General features: G+C 39.8%; 2 protein-coding genes across 2 annotated transcripts in view; one reads left to right on the top strand and one right to left on the bottom strand.

Annotated features, from left to right (window-relative positions):
* Positions 1-20,370, bottom strand: part of CFAP92 (cilia and flagella associated protein 92 (putative)) — a 173,733-nt gene that overhangs the window by 113,901 nt on the left and 39,462 nt on the right. The window lies entirely within an intron of this gene.
* GP9 (glycoprotein IX platelet) lies at positions 14,173-17,238 on the top strand. Its single transcript, XM_072044275.1, has 2 exons — positions 14,173-14,317; positions 16,172-17,238. Exon 2 carries the CDS (start codon positions 16,179-16,181, stop codon positions 16,803-16,805), a length of 627 nt encoding a protein of 208 aa, XP_071900376.1. The 5' UTR covers positions 14,173-14,317; positions 16,172-16,178; the 3' UTR covers positions 16,806-17,238.

Genomic DNA, 20,370 nt, shown 5'->3' with positions numbered 1-20,370 from the left:
GAAAGACATTAATATAATAGCTATTGCTTGTTTTATTTTTTTACAACTTTTTTTTTTCCTAAGAAAGAAGCAGAAATGTTTAACTAGCAACCATTTCATAAATTGAAGTTGTTGCAAGTCATGGTAGACTGACCTGAACTTATCCTATTATTTAATTGAATGTACAAGTCATCCCCAAACTCTCAAAAGTTGAAGCATGACAGAAATAGCAAGCAATTAAAAAATACAAGAGAGGAAAAATAATATGGCTGAGACTCTGAAATAAAACATATTTGACAATGCTGAGACCACAGAAAAGAAAATTCTGCTGACAAGAATTGTACAAGAAAAAGCTCTCAAGAATATGTAGAAGGAAAGGGATAAATCCCTTGTTTCTCATTTTATGTCCTATACAGACAAGGATGTCAGCAGATGTGGAACCATGTTGACAAGGTGGAACTGCAAAAAGCTGAAGGACAACTTCTCAAACAACTGCAAAGTCCCAGCTACTTCAATATTGCATAGAAATGCAGAACTAATTGTTATCTCTAATATTTTAGAAGGCTAGAATACAAACTTCATGATAGATTAGGATAAAAACCTGCTTGCTCCTTTCCTGAGGAATGTTTCTGAATGCATGTTAGTAGAACTTGGATCAGTATTAGAAAAAGGCTGTGAAAAATCATTAAGGAGAATATATTCCAGTATAATTAAATACAAATTTAAATATAAATTACTGAACACTAAATCGTATGTGAAATAAGGAAAGACCATGCTTGTTTGTGCTATAAAACCATCCAGAGTCAAGAAATCAAATATTCAAAAAATCTATTTAAATATAAATTATAAAATATTCTAAAGCCCATTGAGAGACTGACTTTTCATCAGAGTGGAACAAGTTGAAATGCAAAGATACGGGGTTCTGCCCCAGTGAAGTCCTACACACAAACTGCAACACTGCATTGAGATGCCACCCACCTCCATGCAGCCAGCCTGAACAACCCAGCAGTCAGGGCAGCCTTCTGGGAAGGGTGGAACTGAACTTCAGGTCTGTGCTTTGAATCAAGAAGGACTTCAATCACAATCTCTTGTAACCGCTATGGAGGCCAAGAGCACCCTGGCAGGTGAGGGGGTCTAATTGATGCGTTTCTCCCAGTGATATGGAAAGAGGTCACAGGCACTAACTGACGTACAGGAAATTCAATTTAAGCGTAAGATTTTTTGTTTGTTTTACTGTAAAGGTGGTCAAGCACTGGCCCCCACTGCCCAGAGAGTTTGTGAAGTCTTCTGCCTTGGAGTTATCCAAAGCCCAGCTGGTGACAGGAGCAATGTGCTCCAGCTGGCCCTGCTCTGAGCACAGCAGTTGCACAGGGCAATCTCCAGAGGATTCCCAGCCCTGGATTCAACTATTTTGTCATTATGAGAGTCTCTAGTATGTAGAGATGAAGGTCTCTACAGTTTGTGTATCTCATCGATAACATTGTGATTGTGGAGAATATTATAGAAAATATACAATAAGAGGGCAAAATGGCAGCAGAATAGCTATTGACCGTGCCAACGTGGGAAATCTGTACCCCTCGCTGAACAGAAATCCCACCCTTGACAAAATGCCTGTTCAAGTTCACTTACCTGCTACACTTCAATTGAATCTCATTTTGTGATGGCAGGAGCTAATGTTGTGAGGAAACCTAATCTGCTTTTGAATTTAGAGGCCTTTAAAACTTAAAGTTTAGCAATACCGAAACCTGGGTTTACTTTATTCTTTCTTTCATGCGGGAAAACAGCAACTCCAAGTTTATTCTGTTTGTAACTTTTAAGGAAAGGGGAACTTAGGGCTAAAAGGTAATAAGACTTTTAAAAGTGCTTTCAAAGCTTTTAAGACATTTGACATTGCCTTATAGGTAGAAACAGAATTTGTAACAAAAATCAGCATATAGGCCCATATGCTGCCACTACTAAAAGTGGAAAGAACCTACTCCAGCAATTTGAATGTCATCTTTGGAAATTCCTTGTTACAGACTGCAGATTCAAGTCACTCCTGCACAGATGAATAAACTCTGTAAATAGTTTTAAAGCTGCACCTGAAGTTGCATGATAACATTATGAACACCTGGTCAGAGAAATTCTGCTGAAAATAAACTGCTGGAGATCTTGGAAGGATAGCAGAACTATAGCTTAGCCTTTGACTGGCTCATAAATTGTCAGACAAACAAACAGCAAATGCAAGTCACATTTTGCCTTTTTATTTTTCCACTATCTCTCCTTGTCCAGCCAATACCACATAAAAATTTCAAAGCACAGCACAGCAGCTGTGGGCACAGGAATGCTGACATCGTTTTATGGCCCCACTACAACTGTGCTGCCGTGCAAGTGGGCTAAACAGACCCCCAGCAAGGTCTTTGGAAACATTTTAAATGGTAAGAAAAAATGAACCACAACCGAAAAGTCATTCAGATTCAAGTTTAATTTTCATAGTATTAAGTTATAATAATGGCTCAGACAACATCCCTAGCAATCAGTGTGCAGTGTTTACACACATCTCTGCCATAATTAAACACAAGGTAATTTTGCTATTCAAACAATTTGAGCATTTCATGCTCATATTTGCTCTGTTTAATCACCAATGACAATGTAATAATAGGTTCCTACTCAGTTACATCTAGAGCCACTCGCTGCAATACGCCCTTCCCCAGTTCCAGGTCCTCCAATATTCATTATTTCCTTTGACCTTAGATTTTGTCTTGGAAGAATAAATGGTTCTTTATCAAGCAGAAGGCAGACAAGGGATATTTCCCAATAAACAACTTCTGTGTTGTGTGACCAAGGACAGCTACCTGTGTCAGTGCTTTATATTCCCTGCTTGCTTCTTCTAATAACTCTCATTTATCTTAGTGCTCAAAAGTGCACATATTATATATTTTGAACCAATCCATTAAATTCCCACCGACTTCACAATACATGTAAGTTCCATGGGAAATTGTCTCCTCATGAGTGAAATCCCCATGTTTTATTGTGTTTTACCAGTCGATATTCACATATTTCTCTGAATGAAGCAAATATTGGATATGCAAGAATAAGAGAACATCACTTTTCATACCACAAGCCAAAATAGTACTTGGTAAGCATGACAGTCAAAGATACTTGCGTTTGAAAAGTCAGTTCAAGAGAAAGACATCAGGGACATGCTTTTCCTTTCCTAGCAAGAACAGAGCAGAAACCTTCCAGTGAAATACTTTGGTCAGGAAAAGTGCATGACCTTAAATGAATCCTATTCTGTTGATAGAAGTTGTGTCAAGGGCTCTGCAGCACAACCAGCAGTCAGGGGATACGGTGCTCACCCAGGAGGCAGAAGATGGAATGTAATTGAGTGGGGTCTCCCATATCAGCACAAATTCTCCAACCGTTGTGTTATTGACCTGCTGGGTTCTCTCAATCTCTCCTGTTGGAGCTGCCCCACTTTGCATAAATAATTGGATGTCATGCAGAGCAAGGAATTAAACCCAGTTCTCCCACATCCTAGATGAAAGCTCTGAAAAATGGGGTGTTCAGTTCAACTTTATGTGCACCCCTCAGGTTAATCCAGTTTAAACCTGCTTTCTGAGTAAGGGATAAGAGTTGTTAGAGCTGAATTAGCTAAATCTTAAACAAATCTGAAACAAGCAATTTATGTCCAGTCTTCCCTTCCTGTCCCCAGAACAAGAAAGACTATTCACACAGCCTTTCACCATCTGAAATAAGACCTTAGATAAGAACAGTAGAAAGTGAGAGCACAGAAAAGACCTAATGTGAAGTGAGCTGTCCCTGTCACAAAACCCACGACCAGTCTCTGCAGTTTCCGTGAGCACTGGAACAGGAAGGCTGGGTATGGCATGGGACAGAGAAGTGCATTACCCTTCCATCCGACAGTATGGGGGGTTGCTCAGAGAGAGTGCATCACATTGTGTAGGACATAAAAAAGCTCTTTAAATCTCTAATACTTGTCAATGTCAAGCATGCATCCTGAAAAAAGATTTGTTTTCTTCTATACATTTTCCTTTCTCTTTCCTTTTTTTTTTTTTCCCACAGTGATTCTTGTTTCATACATTTCAAATTACTTTTCCACTGCTTCAAATGTTTTGAATACTTTTACCTATCACTTAATGCCAGTCTGGTTTTATGTTTCCTCTTACCTATGGCTTACCTGGTATGCTTCAGGGTTAAGCCACAGTAAACATTGCTAAAAATAGCTAGCCACATAAAAATGCAATTTAGATAGCAACCGGGTATTTTCCTTCTCATCAAGGACAAGCTACATATAGAAACACAATAAATACTACAATCTTCAAAAAGGCTGTTGTTTTTAGTGTTTTCTTTTTAGAAGTCATAATAACTTAAATGCAGTCTCCCTACAAGAACATTCACTGTCACCTATTCAATAAATGTAAAACTTCTGTACTTAAGATCCAAGAAAGTTATACATTTTCTGATGTACTTCAATACATAAAATTAATAGCAAACAAGCTCTAATAAATAATCAATCTAGGGTTTTTTTCACAGGTTTAATAAAAAAAAAAAAAAAAAAAAAAAAAAAAAAAAAAACATCTTTTTCACCTCAAGCCTGCAAACAATAATGTCATGAATTTAAAGAGTTAAAGTTGCTTGTGAGTTGCAACATTGGCATCAATGGATTAAGACTGTAAAACGGATTGACCCCTGTCACAAATTCTCGGCTTATATCAGTAACGTATTGGTGTTGGTTTGTTGTCAGAGGTATTGCCAAAGTCTGGGTGTGAGGGAAAATTTATTTAGTTTGCTTTGCAGACAGATCATCCTATTCCCACCCATATTCTATGCACTTATTTTAACATTCTGAGACAACCTGGTGGGTGAAATATCAAAAGACAAAAGATTTAGATCTATTTCAAAAGCCCAGTGCAAAACATACTCCTACTCACAGAGCTGTGCTACCTGGCCTCAGTAATTAATGCCAGGAACTTCACTTAATATTCTACCCCCATATGACTCTATTATCTGATTTTATTTTCCTATAATAGAGCATGTCATAAGCGCCTAATTTCACCAGTTCTCCATGGCATTACAGCTATTGGGTCATTCAAACTGTAGCACTGGCAAAGCCAAACACCATTCCCTGTGAGGAAAGAAACTGCACACAGGCTTTAAAACATTACAGCGAAGGTCCTTTTTTTCTGCCTTCTGTCTTTGAAGTAAATCCCAAGCTTTGGGATCTTTATTATCACTGGAACCATTGTCAGCTGATCTGAGGGCTAGCACCCATATCTTCTACAGTTGCCTCATGGAGCAGAGCCAGTGCCTTGCTATCCATGTAGCTGTCTTTTGGCCTCTATCTTCCCCCGATTTTGCAAGGTAAACTGCCTCTGTTTAGGTAAGCTAAATCTGGCAAAAATCGGATGATTTCAATGATGGGAGTCAATCCTTGGCTTCTATTCAAAAAGCTCTCTAACACAAATACAGTTCACACTGCTGCAGTTCCGTTAGTGAAAGCATGTTGCCTTTGCCCACTTAACTCTAATGTGAAAATAACAGCAGCTGTCTTTTTTGGCTTACAGTCTGGCCAAGCAGAAGTTTTTAAGGAAAGCTACCACATAAAAAGTTACAACTCTCAAGCTGTGATATATTAGGATTCGTGTACAGCAATATGTCGAGTGTATCTCTGTTGACTGTGAGTGAGATATGCTCTGAGAACACAATCCTAGCAACAGCATTTTAGCAGGACTGTAAACCTTGGCTGGTTTTTGGACAGCTATACACACACACACACACACACACACGCACACTGCTTAAAAGAATGAAACCACAAAAGACAAAAGACCTGTTCTAGAAAAAGGAGGACGGAACCAGGTTATGAATCAATACAAACCACGTCTCCTCTCCCCAGCAGGAAAGCAGCTGCAGGATAAATCTGCATATTGCATATGTCTGCACTGAAAATAATGGAGTTGTAATGGCTGGAACAGATGGGAGGATGAAAGAGGAAAAAGTAAGCGGTGAAGAACATACATCTATCTCTAGTAGCAGCAAAGTGCTGAAACAAAGACCTGGAGTAGCCAGAAAGAAATGTTTGTAGAAGAAGAAAAATAAACCACTTGAGAAATATAAGCTATTCAACTCTCTTGTTCTCTCCGATTAAGCACAGATAACTTGCTCTGAGCTGTAAATTGTAACTACTCCTGTGCGTGGATATTATTTTGAAATAAGATGCCTTTTTCTTCTTCAGCTTTACTGGGTGGTTTTGGGTTCATAGAAAGGAAACAGACACTGACTGCAGCATGTCCACACACAGAATCTGTCAGCTATTTCTCAGCAGGTTCACGAGCAAACAAGACCTGCATGATACATGTCCATCCTGTTTTTTTTAATGAGGAGAAAATTCTTTACTATCAAAATGTTTGCAATACACTCAAGGCTTTTAGTGGAGTTTGAGTGATTCTTTGCCTCTTGGCACACGTTGAACTCCATGCTATCACGACATGGCTGTCTTCTGGAGAAGAACGAGGAGGTAGCCATTCATCTGAGGGCCCCCTTTCCCATTGCCAGAGCTGACCACGGAAACCTTCGCCACACCCAGAGCATGCCAGCAGTTCTATGCACTCGTCTGATTTTCTGCAGCAGTTGTGCAATGACGTTGCTGTTATTTTTATACTGCATGAAGTAGCACCCAGACTTTTCATTGTATTTTAAGCATCCTGCCCTTGGGGCTTTTCCGTGTAAACAACAAATGCTGTTAGCAGCTCTGTACTCATGAAAATTCACATCATGTTAGCACCCGCATGAGACCTTTAAAACCTCCCAAAGATGAGTCTCCAGAACGTTTGTTCAAAGTCACAAGTATTTTCACCCTCTTCTACTTTAGCTACTTTACGTGCTGACTCTGACCAAAAAAGACAGGTACTGAATTTCAGTTTGCAGACTTCCCTAGAAATAATAGAAGCCCCGAAATCAGGTGACACCTGTACTGTTTGTTAGTTATATCCAATATCCTGGAGGCTGAGAAAATCTCAGTCTTCACTGAATTGAGAATTAGTGCCTGTGCTTCTTCCCTCAGATCTTCAATGTATGTCCGCTGGGAATTTTGCCCCAGGTCACATTGCTGACTGCTCTCTGCGTTCTTTTATCCGCACCATTAATCACAGTCAAAGCAAGAGGCTTCCTGAACAAGTATTTTCAAGCACAGGGTTTTGATGGCCCTACTTGACAAGTCAGGAAAAAAATGGAATTCTGGAACTCCGGAAAATAACACATTCACATTTTTCTCAAAGAGATTTTTTTCATTGAAGATAACACACCTATTTGCTGAACCACTTTCATATATAGAAATGGTAAAGTCCTGGCCACTCAAGCCTTAGGTTCTAGCCCTAGCAGTTGGTTTATTTTTCTCTTCCAGAAAGCCCTCTTCCAGCCAGGTGTTGGCACACACCATTAAGCTCAAGAAAATGCTTAGGTTACAGAGCTCTCGCGGGCACTGCTTTCTACAGCCAAGCCTTGGGGTGTGAACTCACTAGCCTGAGTACCAACGTCATTGGTTCCTTTTCCATCTACGTATCTAACATTTTTTTATCAAACACCTGGCTGTGGCAGGGTGGAATTACTGCCTCCCACCTTTTCTTTGACACCAGATGGATTACTAATCTCAGGCAGTGCCTGCAAGCCCCACAGGTGAGGCTCTCTCCATTCTGTCTACCCAGTTAAGCCCTTCAGGCACAGCTTTATTCACAAAAGTGAAATACTCTTTTTCAACCTACTGGTGTTCACAGCAAGATTAAGAAAGAGTTGGTGGAATTTTTATGCATTTTTCCCAACTGCTAGAACTGCAAACTGAGCAAAAGCTAAGATTTGTAATAGAGCTGTTGAACCATAGCAATCTAGCAATAGCAATTAAACTGGAGGTAGTATGTAGACATTTAACTTGCCATGCATTTTGGAAAAGGGTTCTCGATACTGCACATTGTGTCTCATTGATAGGGATTTATCAGAAATGCCACTGAGTTCAGTGAGGAAGAAAGGGAAAAATAATTGGATTCACTAGGAAAAAGAAAGAAAAAAATGAAAGAAAATGATTTTTTGTAGTCATAAAACCTGAACAACATTCTTTAGCTTGTGTTCTAAAGCTGCTGTGGCCAGGTGTGCAGAAAGCAGCCAGGCAAGGTAGGAGACAAATACTGATGTATTTCAGAGGTGTAATCAGGACGAGCTGTTGACCTGAGAGGAGAGCTTTTCTCTCATTCCAACTTCTGTTTCTTCCTGCTAGGGGCTGAGATCCTGCTGGATGTTCTGTGCTTGTCGGCAGGGAGAGAACGACACCATGAGTGTCATTGCAGGACAACATCAAACCACCAAGATTCATCAAAACTGATGTGAAAATTAATTATAAATAACCTCCAACTAGCTTCATTAAATGTAGGAAGTTTCACTACTGTACCATCACTGATGCTGTGAGCTAGAGGGAGCAAATGAGGGCACAGAAAGAATTAGATTATGTGGGAAGAAAGAGCATCTTTAAATGAATTTACAATCCTCCTTAGAGGAACATTGCTTATTTATCCCCCAGTATATGTGGCCGTATCATTAATTCTTCTGCCAGCTTGATAAAACAGACTTCCAAACTGCCAGTATATTAGAATTCAATGATAAGAAGTAATCGGATTAGCACAGCAGCATTTTCAGCTCTTGTGATTTTATCACAGGTCACACTATAGAAAAGATTTCCTTCCAAAGCTAACACTTGGCATAAGGTAACAATAGGCGAATCTCTGATTTTATTACTAATAACTTCAGTGTCTGTGAGCAGAACTTGGGAAGTGTGACATCTAATGGCTCAAAAACACCAAACCCATTGAAAAAAAAAAAAAGTTTTAAATAAAGATTCACCATATAATATTGCTTTAAAATGTAAATATCATGCTTTGGGGATGCAATGCAAGAACTGGAATCCCGGGATTGACAACAATGTCACCTTGCATCCTGTTCCTGACAATCCACCTGCTTTGCAGTGGGAATTCAGCCCAAAGTCAGCAAACCCAATGTGACCTGTGGCGACTTTCTGTGGCTCTCAGTGTGATCCAAAGCCTGGGCAGAACTTTCTGCAGTTCACCATGGCACAGAGAACATAACTGGGCAAATGTGCAAGTTTGAGCAACACAGTGTGTAAATACAACTTTAGTATGGGAGGAACAACGTGACTCTAGCTGCTCACACCTGGAAAAATAATTCATCATTGAAAATGTATCCAGAATTGACTAACTTATTTAAAAAACAAACAAACAAACAAACAAAAACTATAAAATCATAGCTTTATAAAGGGCAATACAAAAACTAACCATCTAATCAATTAGGAACTGACTTAAACCTACAGTGAACTACCAGGGGAAAGTCATCACTTGAGCTTTTCCAATACAGCCTTTTGCATCAGACACTAATCAATTTCTAATTGATCTTTCCAAGAACTGTTCAGTGTGACCGTAAAGTTCAATGCCCTGCCTTCAACATTTCCAACTCTTCAGGCAGAAAATAGCAGGACCTTAGATACTGGGGCTGAAGACTGATTTTGTTTATTACCAAGCTCCTTAAACAAGGACAGCCCTGCAATGCTCACTGTGCTGCTTGACCTCATACATTTTACAGTCTTGCCACAGCTACTGTCCAGTAACCTGGTAAAATGCTTGATATCTTTAGCAGGCTTCACTGCATTTTTACCGGGGAACTGCCTGGCATTCAAGAAAAGCTCAGTTATGGATAGGGCTTTGGCTGTGACGCTGGCCATGTTCATATCAGCAAACAGAAAAACCTAAAGAACTAGATGAAACACTCTGCAAACTAAGGACACCACACCCAACCACACGTACCTGGAGAGGCGGTGTTATTCTGGGCTGGTCCCCAGTACTGAGCTTCCTGGAACAAATCAGATGTTTCCAGAGTTCATATTGCAATTTGGTTTCATCTAAAAGGCATGCCTGGAAAAGGGGGAAGATGGGGAGATTTGCTCTGAAAGCCTAATCCTGATCCTAAATAACTTATTCCATATATGCAGCCTTGTGTTTCAACAGTTTGACTGAAACACACTATTGCATTTTCAATAACAGTGTCTGTGGATAAAGAGCTAGAAAACTTATTATTTTTAATTGGAGCAAAACATTTAATTCAACAAAGGAAGCAAGGCAGAGAGGGACATTGCTGACTCCATTTTACCAAGCCCAGCACTTCCCATCAATGCAGCTACACTCAGTTAATGAAATACAGGAAAGAAACACTGAATGCACTGACTGCTGTGAGGATTACTGGGTTCCCTGGTGCATGTTCAGAGCTAATTAACTGAACTGGGAGTGCAGGGAACTGCCAAGGCACAATCCTGTTGCGGGAAATACTGCCCTGACAGTGTGTCTTTTAAAAATGATGCTCTTAGAGTCTCGCTAAAAGCTTCCCCATGTACACTCTACCATTGTTGCAATTTAGCATAACTGATAGCAACATATTCTTGAGGACAGTTTGAACCCAAATCATCTATGAATATTTATTTTCTTTAACAGGCTCATGGCCCTAGGAGTTCCATAAAACACGAATACGTGATTAGCTACCTGATTTAGACACATTATGTAATTCACACATTTTGTATGCCTGTTAAACTTTAGTCTTGTATGTTATGGAAAAAAAAAATAGTACTTTAAAAGAGTATTTCAGCCTATCTGATAATTATTTTGAATTGGTAAACTATACACAAAGGCTGATTCAGACAGTGTATGCTCCACGTTTAACAAAGGAAATAACTTGAATGACACCTAGTGGAAAGATAAGCAATAGCTGAGGATCACACAGCAACTTTGTACCGTTTTGCACAGTGAAAACAGCAGGGAGAGAGGCTCTGAATGAGAATGGGCAGGCAAAGGACAAAAATATTTGATAAAATCAGTGGAGTACAATTTAGGAGAATTTCCTGAACGACAAGAGTTTATCTGCCCATGTAATAATCTTCTGAGGAAATGGGATATTTGGTTTGACACAGGCGAAATTAAATCAGGTAAAACCATGGTAAGCATGCCATTGGAAACAATACAAGAAGCAGAATATGTACAGGATGAAACTTGGAGTCCTCCTATGTATAAATACCAGAATGACTTCAACAGCTTAGTCCTCTAGGGTGCAGTAGATGGCAGGAGCACTTTGTCCCAGGGGTTAAAAGTACTTGAGAAGTGAGAGAAGCCACAGAATTTCTTTAATTTCGACAGGCGATACTCCTTGATGCGTGATTGAATTTCGTGATTAATATCCTTTCTTTTGTTATTTTTAATTATTTGCATAATTCCTGAATTTCCAGTGACTCTCATCAATTTATAAATATTTTGATTAGTGTTGTCAGCAGCCTATTGGAAAGTACAGAAGAACAGATTTAATCATTGTGATGGAACTCAGATGAGAAGCACTTTTGCTCTCTGACAGTGATGGGCAAGTTTTGTCAGCATTGGAAATGGGAGTAGGTCTTGAAAAGGATTTGAGAAGGATTTTTTTCTTTCTATGTCAAGAACAGGTCATTCATTACAATGAGTGACTATAACTCCTGAAAACCTTTTATAAAAGATAATAGCACATTCTGCCTGAATTTCCTCTTAGTAGATCAGGCGTTTGCTCTGCACATTTAGCTTTAATTTGCAGCTTGTATCTGTAACTGCAAGCAAGCCAGGAATCCCCCCTCTCCGACTTTTTTCCCCCTGTAGCAGCAGGCAGAAGCAGCAGTCACGTAACTGACGGGAAAGTCAAGGCCTGAAAAGAAAGCTACTCCAGAGCAATGTACTTTCAGGAAGCAAGGTAGTGAGGTTTGGTTTGGGAAACAAGAATGATCAGAAATACCTCACCACTGAGCAGCCTGACAGCCTTTTTCATTCACAGAAAGTTCAAATACATTCACTCTGTGAAAAATGTTTTCAGGTTATAATATATTATAACAAGATTATAGCAGATTATAATTTTGTTTTCCTAATCAGCTCTTAATAAATCCTCTTAAAAGAAGAATTTGTCATTTGGCCTACAAGAAGCTATAGCCCTAAAATTATAAACGCTAATGCCTTGTATTTTGAGCTTTGCTTCTGCCAGACACTCACTGCACACATTTACATCCCTTTGAGTGGAAGAAAGGCTCTCAGTCCTCATCAGAAGTAAGACACTCAGTGTGACCAGCTGCTTCTCCAACCACGTGTAACGCAGCACCCAGAGGAACAGAGACCACCTTCGTAAAAACAGAACCTGCGTAGGGGCTCCAAAGGATTCCAGTTATGTTGCATCTGTTTGGATGCTATCAGACGCAGCATTTGTTTCCACTGTATAGCAGCAGGTTTTGTATTCCGTGGCAGCATTCCTGAATATGTGTCACTGATAGTGTGATGCAGGAAACAGGCAGGGATGAAGACAGGCATTTATGAAATCTATGGTCTAGTGGCATGCTTTAGTTTTTTAAAGCTCTCTGTTAAAAAAAGCTCTCTCTCTGTTAAAGAGAGAGAGAAAAAAAAAAATCAAAATCTCATCCATAGATCTTTCTGTGAAAGATAACCACCCGAGCAATACATACATTCACACACACAATTTACCTTTTAGTCAATAAGCAATTACCTCACTTCAAACACTTGGTCTTTCTCTTTCCTCTAAAAGCAACTTGAAACCAAATACCTCAAGAGCAAACCCTTTATTTCCCTTTTATTAGAACATTTAAATCTGACCTCTTGTTAACTGAATGTAATCATTCACCACGGTAATCAACATTTGCCACCTGAAATCTCTAATCTCTGCTGAACATGTTTCAAAGTCATAAGGATAGACAAATGATAAACTGGATATTCCACAAACATCCCACCCACACTTGCAGGAAACCATCCCTAAGACAGAAGGATCTTCCCGTTATTAGCAGTCCACTCACAGGCCCAATTGTTGAGCATCTGACAGGCAGATGGACTGCTCATTTAACGAGAGAAAAATTACTTTCCTCATCTTATAGGGGAAAAAAAATGAAATTCAAAAGGGGTTTTAAGTATTTTTGCCTTCACAGCAGTGTTTAAAATAACTTTTAAAGTGCTAAAGAGCAGAGATACACAGCAAATCATTTTCTTAAGGATGCTCCTAACAAACTTCAGGCTACTGGTAAATGATTTGGACTTAAGGAAGAAAAACATTTTAAATATAAATAAGAATTAAACAATAGTAATTACTATCCAAATAATCTTAAATGTCAAACATTAGTCTGCCTTCAAGAACAGCGTGTTATAAGGAAACAGCAGTTCAGAAGCAGGGTTGTACAGTGCATCTGCAACATATGAAACTCACCTCAAAATGCAGAGCACAGCTCAAGGCCTGTCTCCAAAACAACATATTAAACAAGAGCTGTCCTGAATTAAACATCAGATCCACGGCACACTGGGTTTCCGAAAGTCAACTGCAATATTAATTCTAGTGTTCATGCTTGTAGCTAAAGCTAAGGAAAACTGTATTTCAATTCTCTACCAAATTTTCACGTATGAAATAATAGAGGTCAAAACTAAATTATAGTTTTGTATCATCCTGAATTACTGGCTTTCACCCAAACGTACGCTGAGTGCCTTACGTTCTGAGATGTCATGCTGCTGATATTCTCCAGCAACATGAGAGCTAAGAAATTTGCAAGGTCTTAGGCCTTTCTTGAGCTAGACACATCTCTCCTAACTGGGGAGAAAGGGCATACAGGGAGCCAAGGAGTTCCCCATCCTCTAGGCTGTGCTCTGCTAACCATGACGGCAAGTCTTCCCCGTGCACCTTCCCTGACTATTGGGGAATTCATTTCTACACCAAAATACGAATTGACCCATTGATCCATGCACATAGATCCTTCATCAGACACAAGTAGCTGTGACTAAAACACAACCAAGAACTCTATTTTATGGGCTATTTTTAGCTCCCTGGTATCTTTGTTAGGCTTGTGTGTTCCCAAAGTTGAATCTGAAGCTAACTCTTAAATTTGTATGGAGATTACTACAGCTGAGGAAGAAATTTGTCAGATTTCAGGTGAGTTATTTTAGGCTTTTAAATTGTCAGGTGTAATAGGAAAAGCATATTAGCAATAAAAACGACGGAAAAGCGTTTCCTCTTGTCTGCAGAAAATATAAAAATGCCTCAGGCGCTATATTCCCTGACACATGTCAACCACTTGACACATCTTCCACTGGGCATGGTTTCCTATTATGCATAAGAAAAAGATCGTTGTCTTTAAGCTGTTTCCTTACTGACTCCATAAAGTCAGCTCTGTTGCACCGTGTGCTCCAGCACTTCACTGCGCAGAGGGACGGGAAGCAAGAGGGGAAGAAGAGGGGTAAGTGGCAGTCAGGGGTCAGGCCTGACTCTCACCACCAATTCCTTTCTGCCTTTTGGCCACAGCTGTTAATTTTATTTGATTTGGAATTTCTTCCCTCCTGTCTGCTAAATCAGAAGTGGTATTTTTTTATATATAGATATCGCTAATTTTTCAGTCAGTCCCACAGTCTATCCTTTTAAAATGTCTCTTTAAAAAGAACAGCCCTAATAGATCTCTTGGAAACTATTATACAAGTACCTAGGTTCAGGCCAAAGATCTTCAGACCAACTACTTGCTAACAAAGACATGGGAGGTTGTTAAGATTAATATTTCAGCTACTTTGGGATGAAGTCTGTAATTTTATGTAGCATTAATCCCATTTAAAATATAGAAATTTAGTGTTTAGAATAAGAATTTAAAGATGTCCAACTTCAGGAAGCTAATTACATAATCCTTGTAATCAAATTGAAGTAAATTAATTTAAAAGAAAATCAGTCCATTTTTCCCCACACAATTTTAATCTTAATTAAATGAAACTTCCTTGAGAAAAAAGTCTCAGCTTACTTTTTTATAAGAAAACCTTTTTTTTAAAAAAAAAAAAAAAATCTAAAATCTCTGTACACTTGAAAACAATCATTTGATTTTTTTTTTTCAAAATTCCATTCTAAATAAGTAAATTAAACTCTGGATTTACCTTACCACCTTATATATGAAAAAACTGTAATTTTGTTGTTGTTAATAGGCCTGTTATATCTGCCCACTATTTCTAAGGCTTTGTCCTGTCTAATTTTAAATCATATTCAATGTTCTTCTCACATGTGCCTACAAAAAAATTATACAACTGCAACAACTGCATTCACCTTCTTCAGATAAAAGGAGGCTTCTTTACGGGTGTAGTGATATAAAAACTCAACACATTTTACAGTACCTGCTGAGTAGTACCCAGGACGATATAGCCAGACATTTTTGCCTTAATATACTTATTCAAATGAATTGAAATGTTTTTGTTTGTTTGGTTGGTTGGTTGTTTTTTTTTTTCATTATGTTATGTATTAAAATCAAAGAAAGATGGTTCCACAGTCATGACTTACTCAATCTGAGCAAGGGAGTTTGTATTTAAAATTTCAGTGCAGTCCCAAGGCCTGGTATGCATTTTTAGGTGCAGAGACATAGTAGGAAATATAGGAGGGGAATAATTTTAGAGATTTTAAACTGCAAAATGGATGACACTACAGTGAAAGCCGAGTGAGAGCCACTCCATATAACTAGGAATGACATAGCAAAAAGGGTAATTACCTTCAATCCCAAAGTATGGTCATTTAATCCCTGAAAGACGAGCAGTAATGGATATGCAAAATTTCCAGTTCTCTATTCATCCTGATCTAAATTGTGCTTTCTCAGAATTGCATGAGGGTACAAGGCAGGGGATGAAAAAACAAAGAAACAAAAGCACAACTTTTTACAACATAAAAATTCCTACATCCTGTTTAGGATCTTCATCTGCCCAGAAATAAGATGTTTAGAGGTTTACAATTATTCAGTCTTTTAAACTCAGTTTTGAAATCTCTGACACACAATTTTAACATTAGACTCTTGAAGATATAGAAACTGAATCTAAATCTTTGCCTAAAACTAACCTAGCTATCAGCATCACCTCCTGCTGACAGTCTGTTCCAGAACATTGAATAACAATAAATTTTGTACAGTGATGAAGGAAAAGCAATGAACTAGAGGCAAAAACTGACCTCTGTGCTCTCTCCCAACTGTACTTACAGTACTGAAAATGAAATAGTTGTGTTCTGGTTCTGCATTTAGACATTAGCTAATTAAGGAATCATGCTTATCAGATTATTATTCTTACTCTCTTGCTAGCTGAAGCATGAACAAGGCAGAATTCATCACTGCTGCAGGATTTGCCATATCTTTGCTGTTCTGCATGACCCAAACTGAAGCATGCCCTCCTTCCTGCAGCTGTAAGGCACTGGGAGAAAGGAAGGGTTTGCAGATAGACTGCAGTTCAAGGAAGCTGAAGGAAGTGCCTGCCTTGCCCGTTAACACCAAGAGGCTTTATCTGCAGAATAACAGCCTGAGCACGGTTCCTCCCGGGGCCTTGGACAGCTTGCTCAGTGTGGAGGAAGTAAAACTGTTTGACAATCCTTGGACCTGTGACTGTCATATCCTGTATCTAAAACTCTGGTTAGAAGACATCTCTGAAGCCGCTCTTGCAAACATCAGATGTGCAACTCCTGCTCCGGTGAGGATGAAGCCCTTGAAGCAGCTGACTGGGAACGAGCTGGGGACCTGCAAGAGGTCTCTCCCAACCAAATGCCTTGAGTTCTTTTGGAAAGACTTAATTTTAATTGCAATAGCAATAGTTACATTTATTTTAGTAGCATGGGCTCTGAAATTCTCAAAAAAGGTGGTCTACCAAATAAACCTACGTCGGTACACCACCAGGGGCCTTCTGTTGTGGAGGCACGCCTCCAAAAACCACAAGCTACACTGAGCTCTTCACTACCACCAGCTTGAACAGAAACATCAAACCATGCTACCACGGAAAAAGTACAGGCACTGGCAACACAAGCTGTAGTGGTAAGCGTGCTACAGATAGATCCCAGGACACAAAATCTTGTTCCTCTGATAGGCAAGTTTGGTTTAATTTCCTTTCAGAAATAAGTTTGGTGATTTAGTGGCCTTGGTTGGGTCACACGTGTGCAGACAAATTCAGCTCTCCCTTCCTGGAGTTTCCCACCCGCAGAATCCCTGTGTGTAGGCCAGCCACTGAGTGTACCCCCACTGAAAGTGTCTACAGACAGACAGTAATGAGAAAGCAACCAATAAAAATAATTTTAAATATTGTTGAATTTCCTAGAGTGAAAAATTAAAAAGAAAAAAAGAATCTACATGAAATTGAAATAAAGGATGTGTTTTTGAACATTCATACTCCCTTCTGTCTGATCTCTCTCACAGCTCTATAGATTTCTGACTAAAACAGTAAGAAATTTCCAGAGCTTGTCTTCCAGTTTTACTCCTGCCGTTCAATACACTGGATTTTACGCAACAGCTTTAAAGAGGATCTATTTCTCTTGTCTCTTCTTGTGCCCCCAGCCTCATACAAAAACAGTTGCAGTGACCCCAGCATACCACTTTCTCCTCGACGTGATTTTTTACAAGACTCCAGGAACAACACTTGGTGCTGTACCCCCATCTGGTCTGCTCAAGCTGGGCTGGTGAGATGGGAGATCTCTAAGGCCTCAAACTGCTGCTGGCAGTTCAGTTCTAGACACACCTTGCTCCACATCTGAACAAGGTATTAGAGGTTATCTGCTAAAGACACTAAAGGCCACCTGGCTCTTTACCTTGCACCTTGTTCCATATTAAAGCACACAACAGCCCTAGCAAAGCTGTGGCTTTGCAATTACGATGTGCTGTCACTTCTGTAGGGTGAAACTCACCCCTAGCAACAAACGCACAAATTAAAGACTGGAAGTGCACAGGGACATGTTCACGTCCCTCTGGCTCCTGCCAAAGCACTTAGCAAGACGGCTTCACACCGTCAGTGCTGACTGGACGTGACATTCCCAGACAGCTTCAGAAAAGACACGTTACTGCCTGCAAGATATCTTCACTGCTGGCCCTCCCTTCCTCCCGCACCAGCAGGGAGAGGCCAGCATGAGACATCGCCACTTGTTAGCTGACACTGACAGCAGGTTAGGATGAGCCACCTGCCCCTCTGAGCGATGCGAGGAACCAAGAACTGCTGAGAGAGCTTTGCATGAAGCACAAATAGATGGGGAAAAGGCACCACACACAGAGGGTTACACAAGTTAGTAACAAATTGTAGCAGGGGGCTTTAGGTTAAGAAAAGGAAAGTAACAGTCAGGTGCTGTGCTGTGAAATCATGCATGACCTGGGAGACAAGGTGCACATTGCAATGCTAACGTCTGCAAACAATACACGGTGGGGAACAAGAGAGAAGTCATAAATGCAAAGAGCAGTGGGTTACCTGCAGTGCCAACCAAATGCAACATCATGCATTGAGAAAAAAAGGTGAGGTTGAGGACTTGGTTCAAGGTAGCTAACAATTTGGGAACTGTGATCCCTCATATACAGCACCACAGCAAAGTGCTAACATGATCTTTGGTTAAAACAGGGAATATCCTTTATGGACAAAGATTTATTTACTTCCATGTCTAGACGAGCTACAGTACTTCAGTATCAATGTCTACAAATCACAAAGGATCAGCTGCAGAAGAAAAAACAAAAACAAACAAACAAACAGAAACAAAAACAATGCAAATAAGGACAGGATAATGTATCTTAAGAGGAGCTGAATCCATTTAATAAAGAGGAACTCCTTAAGGAATGACAAGATCACAGCTTGTCCAAATCTACACAAAGAGAAACTTGTTAACAAAAGGCTGGAAGTAGAAATTAGAGCATCAGACTAGAAACAGGGCTCAAAGTGTAGCAGTGAGTTCACCGTGCCATTTGACCTGTCTCAGTGTTCGGTTTGAAAATAACTACAGAACTCCTGTTTTCAAACAACACTGAAACAGCTCAAATGGCACGGTGAACCTGACAGCTTAAAACCACCACTGGACTTTTTTTTTAATCAGCAGACACTATCTGAAGTAGAAACTATTCTAATAGAATTACATGTCACATTTACCTAAAAGCTTACAGCTCTTCTGATTCCTCTGGGCATCTGCAAAATGAGCAGTGGGACAGCCCTTGACAAGAGAGGCCGGGGTGAGAGCACATCACGGGGCCACCCGCAGGGTGCCCTGGCAGTGCCTCGGAGGAGCTGAGCAGCACTGCCCCAGCCATCCTCCCGCAGCAGTAATATTGCACCCTGCTTTCTCCAAATGCACGTTCATCTTCCTGACCAGGAGTACTCCAGCTGCAGCACCACGTTTGCTTTTTACAAAGTGTTGCCACACTGCTTCAGGAAGTGACCAACATAACCTAGAAACGGCAAGGCTCTGGGCTCAGCCCACAGTAAAATTGTGTGGGTAGGTTTATGTACACATTTCAATCCGATGGGCACGAACATTCAGAATTTCTCTGGCACTAGTTAATGATGTCCCACATAAAGAACTGCTGCAGAAGAGAATTTCAAAGAAGTATATGTGAACATAATGGTGCTTGCACTTATATATATGACTACCTTCTCTGCACTGAGCTTTTCAAAGTCTTTAAAAAGCACTTTCAAAGTACCACCGTTTTGTCATAACGCAGAACATTACAGAAGAAATACTCTCCACAGTCTCTCATGGAGAGTTTCCTAAATGATATTTTGTGTTTCCCTGAAATAAAATAAATCATTAACACTAAAAGCATGTAACTCTTCTATGCCTACAAACCTAGACAAGTATTTTTATTCCTGTCATAAAAACAGGCCATTTGAATGGATGCAGCCCAGGACCTATACCAACCAACATTTAACACACAGGTGAATGGGTGAAGCTGAAGTATGCACTGGAACGCAGTCAACTTGAAGATTTGTTAGTGTAGATAAAATAGTAACCTGCTTTATTGTGTAGCTTTACTTGTACAAACATAGAAAAATGAGCAATTAGCAAACATCTGTGCTCATACCAACACCACATTAAGCAACAAACACAGGATACAGACAAAATGGTATTTGAGAGAACAGGTTTTCTGGCCTCACTACAGGAAAGAAGAGGGAATCTCCCCCATGACAGTATTTCACATTCCACTACAGCAGAGTTGGGTTTATCACTTGTGAACCATTTGCTTGTATCTGAAAAAAACTCTGAAGAGAGGAAAGCTGGAACTGCTAACTAAAGGCTCGTGAGCAACGTTCATATGTTTATCTGGAGAGGCCACGATGTCGTGCTTAAGCCGTACAACTCCATCAAATGGCATAACAATATGCAAGGACAAGAAAATACAATGTCAGCTATCCAAAAAAACAGTAAGAAGTATACTCAAAGGAGTTTGTAAGGATCCCAGGATGTATTCCTATATCATGCTGGAAAAGGGTGTACCAGTAACATGTAGGTGTTCACATCCTCCTAGAACTTACAGTAAGTGCAATGCTTTAA

Source organism: Anas platyrhynchos, chromosome 13, assembly GCF_047663525.1.
Source record: "Anas platyrhynchos isolate ZD024472 breed Pekin duck chromosome 13, IASCAAS_PekinDuck_T2T, whole genome shotgun sequence".
Lineage (NCBI taxonomy): Eukaryota > Metazoa > Chordata > Aves > Anseriformes > Anatidae > Anas > Anas platyrhynchos.
Note: the sequence above shows the minus strand (reverse complement) of the source record. Positions and strands in the feature narration are given on the sequence as shown.

Bases quoted from the DNA above. Each gene is read 5' to 3' on its own strand.
- GP9 (XM_072044275.1), top strand. From the start codon at position 16,179: ATGAACAAGGCAGAATTCATCACTGCTGCAGGATTTGCCATATCTTTG.